Genomic DNA, 21,180 nt, shown 5'->3' on the forward strand with positions numbered 1-21,180 from the left:
AACTCTGCGTCAAACGAGGAGCCGTATCTCAAAGGGAGGGTCCTTGCCTAGAACGTCTGACAGTTCACGGGCATCATCGCTGCCTGCTGATGAGGCGCGGTGCATCGATAAGTGGCCCACAGCGTTGCCTGTGCTGAATCGCAAGGGACACTGTGACATTAGTCACTCCCAGAAGGCCGTGGAACCAATGGGGCGTGGAAAAATCATGGTTTTATAGATGTGCTATGCGGACAGCCAGACATGCGAGGGATTTTTACTGGTAGGAACCTCCTGGTTACACCAGCCCACAGGGGATTATTGTGTCCGTCGTGCAGGGAGGGGCTGGGTGGGGAGGGAGGGGCTGGGTGGGGAGGGTAGGGTGGGGAGGGGCTGGGTGGGGAGGGGCTGGTCACCCCGTGGTGCCCTTATAAAACTCAACGTTTAACCTACTCACGCCGGCTTGTGCCCGCCCTCACAGTCGGCCATATTTGCGGAATACACCACGCCGCCGTTGACCCTGGCCATTGACCGAGCAACCCAACGTTACTACCAGCTCCCTCCGCAGGAATGTGTTTTGTCAGATTATAATTGCCAATGTTCGTTGTGTTTGGTGGTCGCCCATCCAGGCACTGTCCAGGCTCAACCCTTCTCAAGTTTCGAGATCTGATTAGCATCGGCGCTTTCAGGCTAATTTGGACATAGGCTAATTCGAAGGGGGTCGAAATCATTGATAAAAAAACACCTGAAGAATGAATCCGATAATTCCATAAGACAGTAAATAATCGCCCTGGACTTAAGTTTAAATGGAAGTACTTGTTCAGAACATATATGATTTGTGTCCTCTTAATGGTGTTTGTTTTTCCGAATGCCCTCGCTACTCGAATTAACCTCAATTATTGGACAAAAAATACCAACTCGAGACCCAGCATCTGTACCTGAGGGGTTCAAATCGCGGTTGGGGGGGGGGGGTGTTCGACTCAGCTCATCATCCCTCCGGGGTCGATAAAGTATTTACCACGTTATGGGAAATTCACCGGCGGTTGTTTTGCTTAATGTCCTGTGCATATACTCGCCCCCCGCCATACGAACGTGGAATTTCCCTCCGCTGGCTTTCAGAGGTCCGCTCGTTTGAACAAGACGTGACATGGAACGGTTGGTCGGGCTACCGCGAGAGGGCAGTGTCACCTCGCCACCACCACCACCATCAGCACCACCACCAGCACCACCACCACCACCATCATCATCTCCATCCATTGAGTCCCACCCTCATCCCAGGCTGCTGACGTCACGGCGTGATGAGCGCGTTGCTGGGAGACGGGCGAGGATGGGAGGTGACGTCAGAGAGTAGCTGCTGCTGCTGCTAGGAGCAGCAGGAGCAGCAAGAGGAGCAGCAGCAGCAGCGAGTCGGTGGCGGCGATCATCAGACTCGGAGCCATGGGGTCCGCTTCAGGTGAGACGACGCCTCCCGCGCTCTCTGTCCATCTGTTCACTCTCGTCCCGTGTGCCGCCTAATCATCCATCATCATCATCCATCCATCATCCACCACCACCACAATGGTGTGCACGTTAGAGAGCCCCGTTATTGTTGCCACTCCACTGCTGGATGGCTCCGTGAAGGCGGGTTTGGTCACAGGCACGCCACGCTGCCATCGACGGTGCCAGTGTCGTAGAGGTACGGTACAACAACAACACCGATGATGGGGTTGCTGCTGCTGCGCTGGCCCTCCGCTGCCCAACGCGCAGCTCGGGAAGAGCCAGGCTCTGACAACCCCCCAAGCGTGGCGGTCTGCCACCCGAGCACGATCGAGGCTTGGCCCCCCCCCCCTCGCCCGCCCTCCCTCTGCATCACGGGTGATTGAGATCAATGGGCCTCAACGCGATCACCACCAAAGGCATCAGAATCGCCGTCGTGGCGAGATGTCTCCCATTCCCGGCCCGCTCAGCCGTCACGCGCAGACACGACAGGGGGCACCGCTAAGGTGGACAATCACCCCGCTAAGGTGGACAATCACCCCGCTAAGGTGGACAATCACCCCGCTAAGGTGGACAATCACCCCGCTAAGGTGGAACATCGCCCCACTAAGGTGGACAATCACCCCGCTAAGGTGGAACATCACCCCGCTAAAGTGGAACTTCGCCCCACTAAGGTGGAACATCGCCCCGCTAAGGTGGACAATCACCCCGCTAAGGTGGAACTTCGCCCCACTAAGGTGGAACATCGCCCCACTAAGGTGGACAATCACCCCGATAAGGTGGAACATCGCCCCGCTAAGGTGGAACATCGCCCCGCTAAGTTCGAACATTGCGCTGCGCCAGTGGCTGACCTCACGTCCATCATCACGCCCGACATCACGCGACTTCGTCACGTCCACCTTCACGTTCATCGCCGCGTCCACCACCATCATCATCATCACGGCCATCCTCCATCCTCCCCCCGTCGCTACGGCACGGGCTGTTGATTGATTTCCGTTCCCGCGACGACAGATGCACTGATTGCACGGCGGTGTTCCCGCGTGTTCACACACTGATACGTGCACACGTGCAGAAGAACTGTGTGTACACACAGAGGTGTCGTACATTGTGTGTACACGTGTGATGTGTGTGTACACGTGTGATGTATGTGTACACACAGGTGATGTGTTTCTGTGTACACACACAGGTGATGTGTTTGTGTGTACACGTGTGATGTGTGTGTACACACACACAGGTTATGTATTGTGTGTACACGAGCCGTAGTGTGTGTACACGTGCCGTAGTGTGTGTACACACAGGTGGTGTGTATTGTGTGTACACACACAGGTGGTGTGTGTGTACACACACAGGTGATGTGTTTGTGTGCACACGCGTGATGCGGTTTGGGTGGACCGTCGTGCTGCCTGAGTGCAGAATGTCGTGTTCAAGCTGCTAACACGTGCCGTGGTGTGTGTGGTGTGCGTGTGTGTGTGGTGTGTGTGTGGTGTATGTGATGTGTGTGTATGTGGTGTGTGTGGTGTGCGTGGGGTGTGTGCGTGGTGTGTGGGGTGTGGTGTATGTGGTGTGTGTGGTGTGTGTGTGTTGTGCGTGGTGTGTATGTGGTGTGTGTGGTGTGTATGTGGTGTATGTGGTGTGCGGTGTATGTGGTGTATGTGGTGTGTGGTGTGTGTGGTGTGCGTGGTGTATGTGCGTGGTGTGTGTGTGGTGTGTGGTGTGCGTGGTGTGTATGTGGTGTGTGTGGTGTATGTGGTGTGTGTGTGTTGTGTGTGTGGTGTGTATGTGGTGTATGTGTGTGGTGTGTGTGGTGTGGTGTATGTGGTGTGTGTGTGGTGTACGTTGTGTGTGGTGTGTGTGGTGTGTATGTTGTGTGTGGTGTATGTGGTGTGTGTGGTGTATGTGGTGTATGTGTGTGGTGTATCTGTGGTGTGTATGGTGTGTGTATGGTGTGTGTGTGGTGTGTGTTGTGTGGTGTATGTGGGGTGTGTGGTGTGTGTGTGTGATGTGTGGTGTGTGGTGTGTGTGGTGTATGTGGTGTGTGTGCTGTATGTGGTGTGCGTGGTGTGTGTTGTGTGGTGTATGTGAGGTGTGTGGTGTGTGTGTGGTGTGTGTGGTGTATGTGGTGTGTGTGGTGTGTGTGTGGTGTGTGGTGTGGTATGTGGTGTGTGTGGTGTGTGTGGTGTGGTGTGTGGTGTGGTATGTGGTGTGGTGTGTGTGGTGTGGTGTGCGTGGAGTGTGTGTGGTGTGTGTGGTATGTATGTGGTGTGTGTGTGTGGTGTGTGCGTGGTGTGTGTGTGTGGTGTGCATGTTGTGTGTGTGGTGTGGGTGTGTGGTGTATGTGGTGTGTGTGTGTGGTGTGCATGTTGTGTGTGGTGTGTGTGTGGTGTGCGTGGTGTGTGTGTGTGGTGTGTGTGGTGTGGGTGTGTGGTGTATGTGGTGTGTGTGGTGTGTGTGTGGTGTGGTGTGTATGGTGTATGTGTGTGGTGTGTGTGTGGTGTGCGTGGTGTGCTCTAGAAGAGGAAACTCGTCAGCGGCTGCTGAGAAGCGTCAAGAAAGAGGTGAGCGGTGGTGGTTGCTGTTTACAAAGACAAAGATCCCCCGTATAGCCTGAACAGACTGTCGGGACAAGTGCTGCGAGCGAGTAGCACCTTTTCAGGCCGGAATGCCACACGAGGGGGTGGGTGGCCAACACCATGCCCGACCGCCTTTGTCTTCCTGGTTGCTGTTTGCGAGCGCCTCTTAAGCCAGTGAGGGCGGCGTGGCTCAGAACACGTGGATACAGTATGCAGTGTTGTATAATTACAATAATAAGGTATAATGATAATAATCATCACAATGTACACTTCCAAAGCGCCTCTAACCCCGGAAATCACAAGGGACTGGCCGATAGCGATCACATTAAAACCCAAATCAAATCACGCCCACGCCTAAATCAAATCACGGATTCAAGGCATAGAACAAAAAAAACCCGTTAAAAAAATACGTTGCGTCTTGAGGTACGATTTGAATGACGTGAGTGGTGGTGTGGGGAGCGAACGCCGAGCGGACGTGAATCTCACGTCCAGTGGACTTGAATCTCACGTCCAGTGGACGTGAGATTCACGTCCTGGGGACGTGAATCTCACGTCCTGGGGACCACACGGGGAGAGGGGTGGCCAGAGATCGACTCGGCACGAACCAAGTGCTGGAGAGAGGCCAACAAACGTCCTGTTAACACAATCGCAGCCTGTGTACACACACAAACATGTGCAGCATCGCAGCCTGTGTGCACACACAAACATGTGCAGCATCGCAGCCTGTGTGCACACACAAACATGTGCAGCATCACAGCCTGTGTACACACACAAATATGTGCAGCATCACAGCCTGTGTACACACACAAATATGTGCAGCATCACAGCCTGTGTGCACACACAAACATGTGCAGCATCACAGCCTGTGTGCACACACAAACATGTGCAGCATCACAGCCTGTGTACACACACAAATATGTGCAGCATCGCAGCCTGTACACACACACAAATATGTGCAGCATCGCAGCCTGTGTACACACACAAACATGTACAGCATCACAGCCTGTACACACACACAAATATGTGCAGCATCGCAGCCTGTGTACACACACAAACATGTACAGCATCACAGCCTGTGTACACACACAAACATGTGCAGCATCACAGCCTGTGTACACACACAAACATGCACATAATCGCAGCCTGTGTGCACACACAAACATGTGCAGCATCACAGCCTGTGTACACACACAAACATGTACAGCATCGCAGCCTGTGTGCACACACAAACATGTGCAGCATCACAGCCTGTGTACACACACAAACATGTGCAGCATCACAGCCTGTGTGCACACACAAACATGTACAGCATCGCAGCCTGTGTGCACACACAAACATGTGCAGCATCACAGCCTGTGTACACACACAAACATGTGCAGCATCACAGCCTGTGTGCACACACAAACATGTGCAGCATCACAGCCTGTGTACACACACAAACATGCACATAATCGCAGCCTGTGTACACACAAACATGTGCAGCATCACAGCGTGTGTACACACACAAACATGTACAGCATCACAGCCTGTGTACACACACAAACATGTACAGCATCACAGCCTGTGTACACACACAAACATGTACAGCATCACAGCCTGTGTACACACACAAACATGTGCAGCATCACAGCCTGTGTACACACACAAACATGCACATAATCACAGCCTATGTACACACAAACATGTACAGTATCACAGCCTGTGTACACACACAAACATGTACATAATCACAGCGTGTGTACACACAAACATGCACATAATCACAGCCTGTGTACACACACAAACATGTACATAATTACAGCCTGTGTACACACACAAACATGCACATAATCACAGCCTGTGTACACACACAAACATGTACGGTACACAACGTTAGCTCGTATACACAAACAGCCCGTAATCAGGAACAGCTTTGTACACACCAAGACAAATCATCTGTGTACAAAAACAGCCGGTAAATACTTTATTGGGTGATGATGATGATGATTCTGCTGCTGCTACATTGGCAATTGTCCACAAGCACAATTAATGCAAACTCAGCACGTTCCGTGCCATTAACGTAACACTCTATATAATAGGCGACGTTTTGGGCAATGTCCCTTCCTCACAGCACGTAACATGAGTGATGTATGCACGCAGCCTGTGTACAAACGTGCAGCCCATGGCTTTACTCGTGGAATGATAATAATACTCCGACTGTATGGTGCACGTACATCTTTCGAATGCAAAAGTGGCATCTGTGTTGGCATCCGAGTAGATTGTAACTGACTACCGTGCCGGAAAATATAATTGAACCGGTCACCTCTGCATTCACCACTTAAATTAAGGACATTAACTTCGTCGTGAAATCCGATGTCCCTTGCATGCTTAAGTAAAGGTAATTGACAAATATTCCGTGATGCATCTCTCTGGGCGAGAGCGCACGCACACGCCGGGAGCATGCATCACAGCGATATATCAACGATACAATTCAGGATGTTGCGACAGCAACACATCTCAATAATGCTTTATCGGGTGGGTGAAAGCCACTCTGATTTTGTTGAACCAAAGCGAGGACTGCTCAAGAGACCCGGGTAGAATCATTCGTGAGAGTGAACGGGCGAGTGAATGAATGGGCGAGGGAATGAGTGAGCGGGTCGGTTGAGATGGTGGGTGAGTGGGCACACGATTGGGTGAGATGATGGGGTGAGTCAGTTCAAGTGTTGACGTTCATTTTGTTTCAACGTGGTGAGAACTCCCCAAAAAGCCAGCGTAGAGTCGCATTTGGTCGAGTGACCTGGGGTAGTGGACATGAAAACATGGTCACATTGGTTAAATAAATAATAAATATCTACCAGTGTTTTCACACATTTTCAGAGTGGGGTGGGTGGGGGGGCACTTTCGCCGATAAGACATCATCAGTGTGAGGGCCGCCACACATTTGAAACCATTGGGGGGTTGACAGCAGCAGGACAACGATGATGATGATGATGGGGGGCGGTGTTTTCACTGTTTGTCTGTTGTCGGGGGCCGTCACGTCAGAGACCGTACGACAGGCCACCAGGGGCCGCTCGTGGCCCCAAGTGACCTTGCAATGAAGAACACCGAACTATACGAATGGGGCATGTCATGGTTAGATCAAGGGCAGGAATAAAGCTGATCTCACTCCCCCCCCCCCGGTCACCTTGCATCACCGCGCTCCGTATTGTGGGGTTCCGGCGAGTCTACGACTGGGTCGGGTTGCTGAGGTGGCTTCCCGTGGCTTTCCCTCCCAGTGTTGTTTTGGGTGACCCCCACCACCACCACCACCACCAGATGCAGGTCAACCTCATGCCCAGAATGCACTCAACAGATCGTAAAATCAGAGTTAATACCAATATGTCACAAGTGGTGGCACATTTGATGAGTGCCCTGCGCTGTGAACCCGGCCACCGTGAATGCCATTCCCACCCACGGCTAACATCAGTGGCTAGTGATGTCTGAACCGGTCCTGGACCTCTCCCTCCTTTCCCCGTGGTCCAATAACCCCCAGAACCCGCATGGCAATGGGGGAGCCTCATCCAGCAGTGGATTGACAAACGGGGCTGTACTCCCGTGTAGTGGATTGGCAGGCTTCTTCGACTCCTCGTGATATTGTTTTTTTAAAATCTGACCAGTGCCGTATTATCCTCGTAGCAAAAGTAGCTACATATGTAGTAGCTATGGGCCCCGCACTTTCAAGGGCCCCGCACTAAATGCTCTCAAGCTATCAATTCCGGTTCTGTGATTCTGCACTTGCTCTATTACTATAGTACTATACCACCTTCAACTTTTATGAAGGATTTGGTGTTTAAGGTTAGAGATTTGTCGTATTATCTGGCTGTATAGGCAATGAAAACATACAATTACTTTACTATGCAAGTTAAAAATTGTGTTTTAATATTTAAGTGTTTTATTTTCATTTAGGGCCCCTTTATAACATATGCTACAGGCCCCGCACTAGCTTAATCCGTCACTGCCTCTGACCTTCGCTGTCATCCGAGGGATTTCTGTAACTTCCCGTCCGTGACCGGGTTTTAACTTGGGCAAATTAGATTGCTCGCGTTCCTTGACACACCGATGCCGCCTTTGACAGAGCAAGACGTGCCCTTTGTTTGCCCAGGAACGCCTGAGTCTCAAGACTCATTTTCAGGAGTCTCAAGACTCATTTTCAGGAGCGTCCTGCTCAATTATCAGGGGCGTTTGGCCAATATCTTGTCGACGTCTTGATTCGTGCGTGGGGACAATGGGACAGGAGGAAGGTGGTTTTCTTGGTTGGTTTTCCGCGGTAAAAATCGCGTATTTGTTGTCCTATATTGTATCGTGTTTTCCCACCCTCCTATCTCGGTCCTAGGTCTCTCTCTTGCAAAGAAAGAGACCTCCAATGGGACCCCCCTGGCCCATTACAAAAGCCGCTGATGCGTGGCGATGCCCAATACATTCGCACGCCACTTGGAGCGCGTGGCCAGAGGAACGCCTCTGTCGGGTTGAATGAGCGGTACGGGCTGCTGCTGTGCCCCAAAGCAAACGAGGCAGGGCAGAACAAATAGACGGGTAATGAGTGGCGTGCGACTGTGTGTTTCGTTATTAGTGGGGGAGCGGTAGCGCGCTACGCTATGAACCCGGCGACACGGGTTCGATTCCCACTCACGGCCAACACCAGTGACGATTTATCTGAACCGGTCCTGGGCTTCCCCTGGGTCGACTCAACCTAAAATTAGTAGCTGGTGTGGTGCGTAAAAAGATCGCTACTCGGGCGACAAAGGCGGCCGGGCGTGGTGCTGGCCACCCACCCCCTCGTGTGCCGTGCTGGCCTTCATAGGTGCTCGCTAACAGCACTTGCCCCTAAAGTCTGTTAAGGCTACACGGGGGGTCTTTGTCTTTTTTTCGTTATTGGGAGTGGTTCGCGCGCTGCCGCTACGAACCCGGCGACCCGAGTTCGATTTCCCGCTCACTGACAACATCGGTGGCGATTATCTGAACTCTGGGCCTCCCCTAGGTCGACTCAGCCTGGTGCTGCGTGTGAACGTCGCCACTGGGGAGACAAAGGCGGCCGGGTGTGGTGCTGCCGCGCCGACCTTCATGAGTGCTCGCTAACAGCACTTGGCCCAGAAGTCTGTTCACGCTATAATGGGTGGTGGGGGGGGGTCTTTGTGTGCATGTGTGCGTATGCACTGGGGAAGACAAAGGCGGCCGGGCGTGGTGATGGTTCATACGGCTTGCGCAGGCCTTGATAGACGACGCTTACAGTGCTCGCGACCCCACAGTCTAAAAGGCGATAAGAGGTTTTTTTGTACATCTTTGTGCGGTGTCTGCATTTGTATCTCGATGTATGCCCCGGGTATTTCCGTCCGTGCGGTTGTGTAAGCAACAGCACTGGGGCGAGACAAAGACGGTCGATGGGGCGTGTTGCCAGCCACCCCACTCATCGTCCAATGCACTTCGCCGTTCCTTAATAGGTGCTCGCTGACATCACTTGGCCATGCCGCTGCTGCTGCTCTATAGACCCGGAGGCGAGACCGGACCCTGCTTTTAGGCGGCACCCGGGCGTCACGACCCCGTCTGGCAATTAAAGCTCGATTCAGCCGAGGCAGAAAGTGGCCATTTCCTCCCGCAGACGCTGACATCCACGGAGGATGATTACTGGCCGAGGGAGGCATTCATAATGGACGCGAATTCTCCAAGCTGCGTAAAAAGAGGAATTTAAGCGGCGCGTGTTGCGGTGATATGTATCGCAAGTGGTCAGCTTCGTCGCAACAACAAAGATTTATTTTTATTCCCAAATTCTCTCCATCTTCCCCCGTATAGCCGCGGTGGCTAGGAGATGTTAACTCCCTCGCCTGGTGTACAGGAGGTCGTGGGTTCGATTCCGACCCTGACACTTGTTGTATATTTGGAGTTTGCGTGTCTCTCTCTCTCATTTTCTCCCCGTGGCCGAGCGGATTTTGTCTCCGGTTTCTCTAGGTTTTCCCCTCCACATTTTGAATCTACATGGATTTAGAGAATTCGGCTGCTATACAATTCCCACGTGGTGATGATGATGATGGGTCACTTGGTTGAGATATCGTTTGTGATCGGCCAGGTCGCAATCGCTCAGCGGCCCTTACCTGGTACAAAAATATATTTTTATAGTTTAATCGTTTAGAGTTTTGCACACGCGGTTAGCGAGCACCAAGCATCCCAGTAGCAGGTTGGCCCAACGTTAGGCCGACGTTAGGTCGTGACGTCAAATAAAATACAATGGGGGGGGGGGGGCGGGGGGGGGACCCGTGACGACAACAACAACAACAATAGTCTGTTCTAGATTTTCTTGCTGTGGTTGTCACACCTGATGATGATGATGATTGCTTGTGTCGCAATCGAAACGTCGTGATTCCGGTTATTTATTTATTTACTTTTCTTCCTACGTGACTTTACCGAAAGAACCAAAGAGCAACAGTCGTCTCGGTAAGAAAACGTAAAACTAGTTCAGGCCCACGATCATTCATAGACGATTAAATGCGTAATTAAGTGAGGTTTCTATGTTTTAGTTACGATGCTCTGAACCACGCACTCACAATTCTGAATGTGCAGCGGTCGCCCCAGCGTGAGGGGGAGGTTTTGTTGGTATATTTATTTATTTAAATCCCCATCTTCACGCTTGGATCATCACGGATCGAGTGCCGAATTGTTGATGAGCACGTGACGAGGTCGATGATGAATCGATGTTTTATTTTTATTTATTAATTCAGCACCGCGGTCGCGTCCTCCCCACGCCACCTGCGGCCGCTCGCTCACGTCTCAACATTTGGGGCTTCCGCAGATTTCTGCTCCGACCCCCCCCCACCACCGTCCTCCACTTGCACTGAGCACACCGCGTGCCCAGCTGGTTGCCGTGGTGACAGCAGCACCGCCCCCCCCCCTCTCCGTTTCTCCTCTGCCCGACATCCTCCCCCCTCTCCCTCTGCGCTCTCATCCCTCCCATCCCACCCGATGTGCCTCACCTCTTCCATCCATCATCTTCATCTGCCCTACACCTCGTCCCTCTCTCCCTCGCACCTCAACCGTTCCTCCTCTTCGTCTATTCCTCACTTGATTTTGTTATCGCTCGCCCCCTTCCGCTCTCTCCCAATTCCATCCATCATCATCATCATCCCTCCGTCCATTTTCCCATGGAATCCCTCCATCCGTCTTCCGTGTCATCCCTCCCTCCCCTTACATTGCACATCCAAAGATTCCACACCCCCCCCCCCATCACTCATCCCTCAATTCTCCCGCACACATTCCCATCCCTCCCTCCTTTCCTCCATCCCCCACCCCGTCTACCACCACCCCCACCACCTCCCTCTTCCCTTCAACCCTCCACCCCATCTACCACCTTTACCACCTCCACCACCTCCACCACCACCACCTCCACCACCACCAACACCTTCACCACCACCACCACCTTCACCACCACCTCCACCACCACCTCCACCACCACCTCCACCACCACCTCCTCCACCACCTCCACCACCACCTCCACCACCACCTCCACCACCACCTCCACCACCTCCTACACCACCTCCACCACCACCACCTCCACCACCACCACCACCACCTCCACCACCACTACCATCACCACCTCCACCACCACCTCCCCCTTCCCTCCCTCCATCCCCTCCCCTTCTCCTCGATCTCCCTCCATCGGCAATCATCTGTCGCTGGGCTACCCTGGAGGTTGTTTGACGGCGAAGACGGCGAAGACGGCGAAGACGGCGAAGACGGCGAAGACGGCGAAGACGGCGAAGACGGCGAAGACGGCGAAGACGGCGAAGACGGCGAAGACGGCGAAGACGGCGAAGACGGCGAAGACGGCGAAGACGGCGAAGACGGCGAAGACGGCGAAGACGGCGAAGACGGCGAAGACGGCGAAGACGGCGAAGACGGCGAAGACGGCGAAGACGGCGAAGACGGCGAAGACGGCGAAGACGGCGAAGACGGCGAAGACGGCGAAGACGGCGAAGACGGCGAAGACGGCGAAGACGGCGAAGACGGCGAAGACGGCGAAGACGGCGAAGACGGCGAAGACGGCGAAGACGGCGAAGACGGCGAAGACGGCGAAGACGGCGAAGACGGCGAAGACGGCGAAGACGGCGAAGACGGCGAAGACGGCGAAGACGGCGAAGACGGCGAAGACGGCGAAGACGGCGAAGACGGCGAAGACGGCGAAGACGGCGAAGACGGCGAAGACGGCGAAGACGGCGAAGACGGCGAAGACGGCGAAGACGGCGAAGACGGCGAAGACGGCGAAGACGGCGAAGACGGCGAAGACGGCGAAGACGGCGAAGACGGCGAAGACGGCGAAGACGGCGAAGACGGCGAAGACGGCGAAGACGGCGAAGACGGCGAAGACGGCGAAGACGGCGAAGACGGCGAAGACGGCGAAGACGGCGAAGACGGCGAAGACGGCGAAGACGGCGAAGACGGCGAAGACGGCGAAGACGGCGAAGACGGCGAAGACGGCGAAGACGGCGAAGACGGCGAAGACGGCGAAGACGGCGAAGACGGCGAAGACGGCGAAGACGGCGAAGACGGCGAAGACGGCGAAGACGGCGAAGACGGCGAAGACGGCGAAGACGGCGAAGACGGCGAAGACGGCGAAGACGGCGAAGACGGCGAAGACGGCGAAGACGGCGAAGACGGCGAAGACGGCGAAGACGGCGAAGACGGCGAAGACGGCGAAGACGGCGAAGACGGCGAAGACGGCGAAGACGGCGAAGACGGCGAAGACGGCGAAGACGGCGAAGACGGCGAAGACGGCGAAGACGGCGAAGACGGCGAAGACGGCGAAGACGGCGAAGACGGCGAAGACGGCGAAGACGGCGAAGACGGCGAAGACGGCGAAGACGGATTCGCGCTCCGCACCTCCCCGCTTATTCCCCAGCCGCGCCGCTTGATGGAGCGGCACGTGCGGCTGTTAATTCGCGCCCCAGTGAATCACTTATTGGATGAGCTGCCTGTTAACCCTGGCCCGCTTTTACATTTCCTGATATAATAACGTCCTTTCTTCGGAATTATTTCAACTTGAAAGGTGGGCGCGTTCAGGAGATAAATATAAATGGGTCAATCCGCACCGGTAGGGCAGCAACCGAAGGTGTTTTTCTTTTAAAAACCAAATCCATAATTACTAAATCGACCTTACCTTCCCCCCCCAATGGACCGGCCCGAGTTCAATGCGACTCACTCGCGTCTCCAGCGGGCAGGTGGAGCGGCTCACCGAGTCGCGGGGGGGGGGTGTTCAACGTGTTCGTCTCACTCACGACGCATGGAGTGTTGTGTAAGCGCAGCGATGATGCGAGTTTCATTAGCATCGTCGTCGTCCCGTTTTCTACTTCTGCCGGCGACACGAGGACGAGTTAATCGACTCTGTGCGTAGCGGCGATGGGGTAATTGAATAAGAGGCTCTGCAGGTGGCGTTTAGCTCCAACAGAGGTCTTCTGTTGGCTAAAGGCGGTCTTCTTTCACGCGCGTCGTGTGTGTTGTGTGACTCAGCCTCAAATGGGTAGCTGCTGCTGCTGCGGTGAGTAAACATTCATCATTGGGGAGTCAAAGGTAGCCGGGCTCGGTTGTTCTCAGGCCACAACCACGCTCTCGTGCGCCTCAGTAAGGGGTTCGCTATCGCAGCACTTGCCCCAACAGCCGAAGCTCTCTACGGGGGATCTTTGTCTTTTGTTGTTTTATTATTTGGTTCTTTCGGTTAAGTCACGTCTAAAGATAAAATAATTAATTAAATTAAATAATTAATGATTAAATACATATTTATTATTTATTCTTTTATCTTTAGACGTGACTTAACCGAAAGAACCAAATAATAATTCTTGCAGTCACGAAAGTTCTAAAATTAAGATTTTGTTGTTTTTTGCGAGGCGGGGGAGTGAGGGTGGGTGAGATGGGAGATGAGGGTGGGATGGGAGGTGAGGGAGTGATGGGAGATGATGGAGTGATGGGAGACGATGGAGTGATGGGAGATGAGGGTGGGATGGGAGGTGAGGGAGTGATGGGAAACGATGGAGTGATGGGAGACGATGGAGTGATGGGAGATGAGGGTGGGATGGGAGGTGAGGGAGTGATGGGAGACGATGGAGTGATGGGAGACGATGGAGTGATGGGAGGTGAGGGAGCGATGGGAGACGATGGAGTGATGGGAGACGATGGAGTCATGGGAGATGAGGAAGCGATGGGAGATGAGGGAGCGATAGTTTCAGAGGCAATGAGGAGAAACGGCCGTTGTTGTGAGCAGTCACGATAACCCCCGAGCACTCCCTGGGACATCTGTACCCGCTCCCGTCTCCGTCTCTCTCTCCAGCTGTCTCTCACCTCCCGCTCTCTCTCCCTCTCTCTCCACCCCATCTCTCTTCCCTCTCTCCCCTCTCTCTCCCCCCTCTCTCCCCCCTCTCTCCCCCCCCTCTCTCCCCTCTCTCACACACAATTTGCACGTGGCCGCCCACGCGAGCCTTATTGTGAAGGGAGAGTCTCACGGTGGATTACGGGGAGGCTCCTTCGGGTGAGATGGGGCGCGATGAGACGTGATGAGAGGGGGGGATGAAGACGTGATGAGAGGGGGAGTGCGGGTGGGTGGGTGGGCGCGGTGTGGGGTGGGGGTGTGATGGGAGGAGATGGAAATCAGGATTTGATGGAATTAGACGGTGGGAGTTCACGTGAGGTGGGTTGCAGTGGCCATGGTGGCGGGTTGCGATGGTGATGGAGGTGGGATACTATTTCGGGGGGGGGGGGGGGGGATTGAAATGTCAGGGCGCGTCGTGTGGAGATGGAGCGATTAAATCGGCTCGCGTGCAGGAGCGGAATGGATCGTTGCGTCTCACGGCCGGATCGATCGTGGCTCATGATGATGATGATGATGCACCACGTGGACGGGACGCTGAGACAATGCAATCGGACGTGATGTGATGCGCACGAAGATGGGATGGAAATAAAGTATGGTGTGAGCGATTGGGAATGGGACAGACATGTGATGGTGGGGGGGGGTAAGATAAAAATGCGATTACGATGTTGGATTGTTACGGATGTGAGATGTTACGTGATGGGTTGGTTTGGAGTGATGAGGAGTGATGGATTCACAGCCTCGAGACGAACCCAGCCGCCCATCGCTTCTCTCACCCCGCTGGTGTCTGCACGCCACACAATCCGGCGCCGTGAAATCGTAATTTAATTAACGAGATTTAGCACGATACCCGGTTCAAATATCACCGCCCCCCCCCCCCCACCATTAAGACATTTGACCGATGTCCATGGCGCGATACGCAAGAGGGACTTTACTTTGACGCCCGCGTCTGCTTTGGGGGGGGGCGGTCTCCCCCCATTTTTGCTCGCCGATGGAAAAATCAAAACGCCGGCACCCCCCTCCCTCCACACACCCCTAGCCCCTCCCTCCACACACCCTAGCCCCTCCCTGCACACCCCGAGCCCCTCCCTCCACACACCCCTAGCCCCTCCCTCCACACCCCTAGCCCCTCCCTCTACACCCCCCTAGCCCCTCCCTGCACACACCCCTAGCCCCTCCCTCCACACACCCCGAGCCCCTCCCTCCACACACCCCTAGCCCCTCCCTCCACACACCCCTAGCCCCTCCCTCCACACCCCTAGCCCCTCCCTCCACACCCCGAGCCCCTCCACACCCCCCTAGCCCCTCCCTCCACACCCCCTAGCCCCTCCCTCCACACACCCCTAGCCCCTCCCTCCACACACCCTAGCCCCTCCCTCCACACACCCTAGCCCCTCCCTCCACACACCCTAGCCCCTCCCTCCACACACCCCTAGCCCCTCCCTCCACACACCCTAGCCCCTCCCTCCACACACCCTAGCCCCTCCCTCCACACACCCTAGCCCCTCCCTCCACACACCCCTAGCCCCTCCCTCCACACACCCTAGCCCCTCCCTCCACACACCCTAGCCCCTCCCTCCACACCCCCTAGCCCCTCCACACCCCAAACGGTGAACACGGCCGTGAACGAACGGGGTCAGAGGGCGGAACGCAGTCTCCGCATTGTCGGCGGCCGCCACCGTCGCCACCAAAGCCGCTCCAGCTTCACAGACGCGGGTCTCTGCAGCCTCCCCACAAACCGATGGCCACTCTGGTGGTGGTGGTGGTGGTCTTCATCTTCCATAATCGTGGTTTTGTTGGGTTAGATCGCGTGAATATATAAATGTGTCGTTAAACCCGCCACCACCCGACACAGCCAACTAGTAAGGTTGTCACTTAAACAGAACGTGCCAATTCGTCACTAGTCCAGCACAGCGGTAGTGTGTTGGAGAGCCAAGCGACAGCATTCATCTTCTTTAGTAGGGCGGCTGATGTAGATGCAGAGCATCAACAACTGCGATGTCACATTGATGTGGTCAAGCTCAGATATCACCGCGTCAGGAGCAAGCGGAGTGGTCGTAGTGGATCATCATCATCATCGCTGCGATGTCTCCTTCGTATTTGTGGATCGGGGCATTGCGTCGTTCCACGTCGTACGGCCTCTGTTCTGGATGAGCACAGTCGCACCACGACACCACTGGGAGAGTTTTTAATTATCAATTTATGGCATCGCCAGGTATCCGCAGTCACTGCCGCCGTGCTTTGTGCAGTGGATGCGGTTTAGGGTGGACCGTGAGCAGCTTCGTGGGAGATCAAACCCCAGGCATCTTCTGCGTTGGGTCTTCTGGTGAATGCGGATGGCTGTGATGGAACGCTCGGCAAATCATATCGGCGGAAGGGGAATGGGTGGGCGGTCGCGGGCTTTTTTTGTTTGGAGAATTCCAGGTTAAAGCGGAGTTACATTGTTTTACAAATATGGCAATGTACCGGTTGAAAGTTATTCCCCCTGGTACGTTGTGATTTGTTTGTTTTAACGGTTGCTGTTACGGTCCACGCGTTTAGTAATTAACATTTGAATAGGGGCAGCTGATGGTGTATTATATATATATAGGTGTTAACATATCCCTGAATAGGAATGACTTCTTTGAACATTACATGGCAATGTAGCGGTTGACAGGGGTAGAAGGCTGCCCGTTGCGTGTGATTGATCGATCATCATTGAATGGCCGCTTTTCCAAATTCGAGGTGCTAATGGATCGGTTGCTCCCTCGTATGCCGTGCCGGCTTTCATAGGTGCTCGCTAACAGCACTTGCCCCTACAGTCTGTTAAGGCAACACGGGGGATATTTGTCTTTGATTAGCATACCAACATTTGTCCTGGAGAAATCCGATGAGCTTTCAAGCTCTTTTCTCTTCGCTGTCCAGTAACTTGTGGCCTGAGTCCGATTCCCGGTCACGGCTAACATCAGTGGCGGGTGATATTTAGAAATGATTTGGGACTCCCCTAGGTCGACTCGGCCTAAAACGAGTACGTGGTGCGCGGTGGTGCGTTGTCACGTTGACGTCGACGCCGCCTCGTGCGCTCCTTGCTGCCTTAATCGGTGCTCGCTAACAGTCAGCAGTAGTCTGTGAGTACACGCGTGGGTTCCTGTGAGTTCACGAGTGGGTTCTTAGCAAATGCGTGCGTTGTGTGTGTGTATGTGTGTGTGTATGTATGTGTGTATGTATGTGTGTCTATGTGTGCGTGTGTATGTGTGTGTAGGTGAAGCAAATCATGGAGGAGGCGGTGACTCGGAAGTTTGTGCATGAAGACAGCAGCCACATCATCTCGCTGTGCGGTAAGGGCCCCGGGACAGCCCAAGAGGGAGACAAACGTTGTCTGCGCAAGTTGCTGCGCAGGCACATGGCTCAAACTCCCTCCATCCCATCCCATCGCCACGTCTTCACCTCGCAGCGTCGCGACTCCGTCGTGCGTGCTGGGTGGCTCGGGTTCACAGCGCTTAATCACCTCCTTACTCATGAAGGTAGTGACTTCGTTCGTGTTCTTGTGGCCCACGTGTCTCCCCGTGGCCCTCGTGTCTCTGTATTTCTCATGAGTCCGTGGTGTGAATGCCAAAACAACCTCCCCCCCCCCATACCCCCCATGTGGCTGCGGTGACCCCCAAGGCACTCCCCCCCTCAGTCGGCGGCGAAGCGTGCGAGCCAGCGGTTGATGCGTCACCGACATCTATTCGCGACGCCGTGATTCACCGCGGTATTTATAACCGTGGCCTCCCCCCCCCCCTACATACACCACTCCATCCCGACGTCGGCAGTAATGAGGGCATTTCCCATCGCGGAACGGCGATCCTCTCTGCTGCCGGGGGCTCGGATACGCTGCCCGGAGTGGCTCGTCTCCCTGGGGACCTGCCTGGATGATAGACTGACCTGTCATGTCTCGTGACCTGTCGGTCCAGAGTGAATTTAAAATTATAATGATGATAACCGTCAGCCCTTTGTCATCCCAAGCGATGGCGGTTGTACTTCACCCGGTCAGTGTGGATTGGGGGGAGGAGGAGGCCCAGGGCAGGCTCTGATATCACTTTCGCCACTGACGTTAGTCGTCGCCGGGAATCCAACCCGGGTCGCTGGGTTCGTAGCGCGGTGTGCTGAGCACTGCACCAACACTCCCAGCCCCGATCTACCGTCGGGAGAGCAATGTGTATTGGTATCTGTCCGTCTAGATTCTAGACAGACTTGTTTGCACATAAACATATCCCTGTAGAAATCTGAACGTCTGGTAGACCAACCTTAAACCAGTAGTTTGATGGAACTGATTTGCAGTGGTGGATAAGTACAAATTAAAATCACTCACCACCGCGTGTCATTAACTCTGCCTAACAACAGAAAACTATACAAAAAATTGACGTTTCTGGCATTGGGCTTTCTTCAGTGTGTTGTTCGTACTGAACAACACGCGGTACAACCCGACAGCAGACGGCGAGAACTCTTGAGAGAGAACTCGCTTTGTCTGTCTGCCCTGAGCAGCCCACACCAAATATCTCACACGTGTCGGTCCCAGCCGAGGTTCCACGGGGCCGATAGCCACGTGGCACCAAGCGGCACCAACGTGTACTCGTCTGGCTCACGGAGTCAGCGGTCTGTCTCTGTGTGTGCGCACAACACGGGCGTAGAGAGGTTACTGTGCTCCCGTTCGCTTTGTCCCTCGTCGTTGTATTAATCACTGTCGGTACGATACAACCGGTGTCTCCGAATGTACATGTATATATAGCGTCCAAATTAGACGGAGTCAATTCTTAAAAAAAAAATCTTGAAATATAAACTAATCCTGAGCAGAACGCGTTTTTAATTTGTTGCGCTCGGCGCCATGACAAATCGAATTCCCCGTGAAATTTATTTAAATTTTTTTGACAACGCGCGCCCCTCCACGCGCGTCGTCAGCTGAGCTGTCGACACCGAGCCGAGAGTCGCCGCCGACTTTGTGGTGCAGCGGCACGCGCGCGATGCCCTTTCGCCTTTAAATCCAATAACACGAGCCGGCTTGTCGTGGAGCATTCCCCGGAATTTGCGGAGAGGTTCGCTTTTAAATTTAAATTAAACTACGAAAAAACAAACAAATCCCCGCCAACCAAACACCGCGTCCGTCTCTCGTGACACACGATCCCGCGGTGTCCTGCCCCCAGGGCCGGATTAAGATTGTGTAGGCCCCTGGTACTACAGGTACTGTGAGGCCCCCAGTAATATTTTCAAAAGGAAAACAAAGTTAAAGAAAAATACATATATTTTTTTTTACAAGGCTAACAACAAATAAAATTCAGCATTCACAAGTGAAATAACTTTTCACTTCATCTCTGGAGGCCCCTGGGCTGCAGCCCCTAAAGCCCCCACGCCTTGATCCGGCCCTGCCTGCCCCCCCCCCCAGCACCGCACTCCGACCCACTCGCCTCCCCGTGCCGATTTCACATTCACCGCGCTGCGTCTCCAAACCCTTCTCACGACGCAGCGGCGGTGGCGGCGGTGGCGGCGGGACGAACACTGCCACTCCCCTGGTCGCGCGGAGTCATCGCGAGCCAGCGCGTGCACTCTCGTGCGTGCTCTCTACTGTATATATATACTTCTTATAGAGATAGGCGGAGTTTGGGGGCTCCGTTTTTCTCGCTCAGCTATTTCCCCGTGTCGCTCGCGTGGCTGCGAGCGCGCCCAGTTTAAATCCACATTCCAGAGCCCCTCCTGCCCCCCCCCTCGCCCCTTGTCTCTGGTGCGCTGGACTTTCCGTTTGATTTGAGGCCACTCCGTGTGGTTTTGTGACTTCGTGTCTGTAAGCATGGCCGAGTTTGCTGCATATACAGTCGATATGAAAATGTCTTATGTGAAAAAAAAACCACGGACCATATCGTGAACCACTGTGGAAGTCTGCGCTCCTTCAGCGAAGGAGGAGCTGGAGCCCTCTCTCGTCGTGCCGAGCAGCAGCAGCAGCAGATGTTGACGTTGGCATCGAGCTCTTGAGCACACTGCTGCTGCTGCCATCATGACATTTCTTAGGAAATGTCCCACCAAATGGTGCTGTTGGGTTTGAATATCACATCCATTTTGAAAGCTGCTTTAACGCTTTGTGTGTGGTCGGTCGCTGTTGATGTTCTCTGTTATTTGACGTCTCCTCCGCATTATGATGATGATTATTTGATGTGAGCGGTCGTTCCTGTGCAGCGTCTGGAGATGCTGCTGGTGTCACGTCGCTTTACCGATCTAAATCTCTCGTGACCCTTGGAGGCACGGTCACCGTAGAAGCGGGACCCGGCCTTACATTTTGGATGGCCGAGGTCGCGTCGCCACCAGCGGGTTTGTTGTTTTACTTTGGCGGGCGACGTGGGAACGTCGACCGCGGTGCGGGCACGGCGTCGCGCAGATCCAACGTCAGCGATTCTCACGCGCACAAATCCGTGCGCATCTCGCGATCACCGCAATCGATTTTAAATCGAGGAACTGGCCGCCTACCCCCCTTTGGTTTACGCCCCGTGTGCCCCCCCCTCCCCGCCCCCGGCCCCTTGACCCCTTAACCCGTGCGCCCCCCCTCCTCGCGACGCCCAGGCGCGGTGGAGGGCTGCCTCCTGCACGGCTTGCGCCGCCGCGCCGCCGGCTTCCTGCGCAGCGACAAGACGGCGGCGCTCTTCACCAAGCTGGGCAAGGTCTTCCCGCCGGCGGCCGAACTGTGCCGCAAGGTGCACGAGGTGGAGTCGCGAAACGACAGGTGCGGGTGCGGCATCGCAGCCACGGGTGCGACGTGGGTACCGGCTGTCCTGTGGGTACTGGTAACCAGGT

The 21,180-nt window shown here is 54.5% G+C and overlaps 1 protein-coding gene across 1 annotated transcript in view; it reads left to right on the top strand.

Annotated features, from left to right (window-relative positions):
* Positions 1 to 1,359: 1,359 nt before the first annotated feature.
* Positions 1,360 to 21,180, top strand: part of LOC144719349 (small G protein signaling modulator 2-like) — a 48,160-nt gene continuing 28,339 nt past the window's right edge. Inside the window, exons 1-4 of the mRNA XM_078595209.1 lie at positions 1,360 to 1,429; positions 3,964 to 4,007; positions 17,624 to 17,699; positions 20,950 to 21,109. Of these exons, the coding sequence (XP_078451335.1) occupies positions 1,414 to 1,429; positions 3,964 to 4,007; positions 17,624 to 17,699; positions 20,950 to 21,109 (296 nt within the window). The 5' untranslated portion in view covers positions 1,360 to 1,413. The remainder of the gene's footprint in view (positions 1,430 to 3,963; positions 4,008 to 17,623; positions 17,700 to 20,949; positions 21,110 to 21,180) is intronic.

Source organism: Lampetra planeri, chromosome 6 (assembly GCF_965212315.1).
Source record: "Lampetra planeri chromosome 6, kcLamPlan1.2.h2, whole genome shotgun sequence".
In the NCBI taxonomy this organism is placed as follows: domain Eukaryota; kingdom Metazoa; phylum Chordata; class Hyperoartia; order Petromyzontiformes; family Petromyzontidae; genus Lampetra; species Lampetra planeri.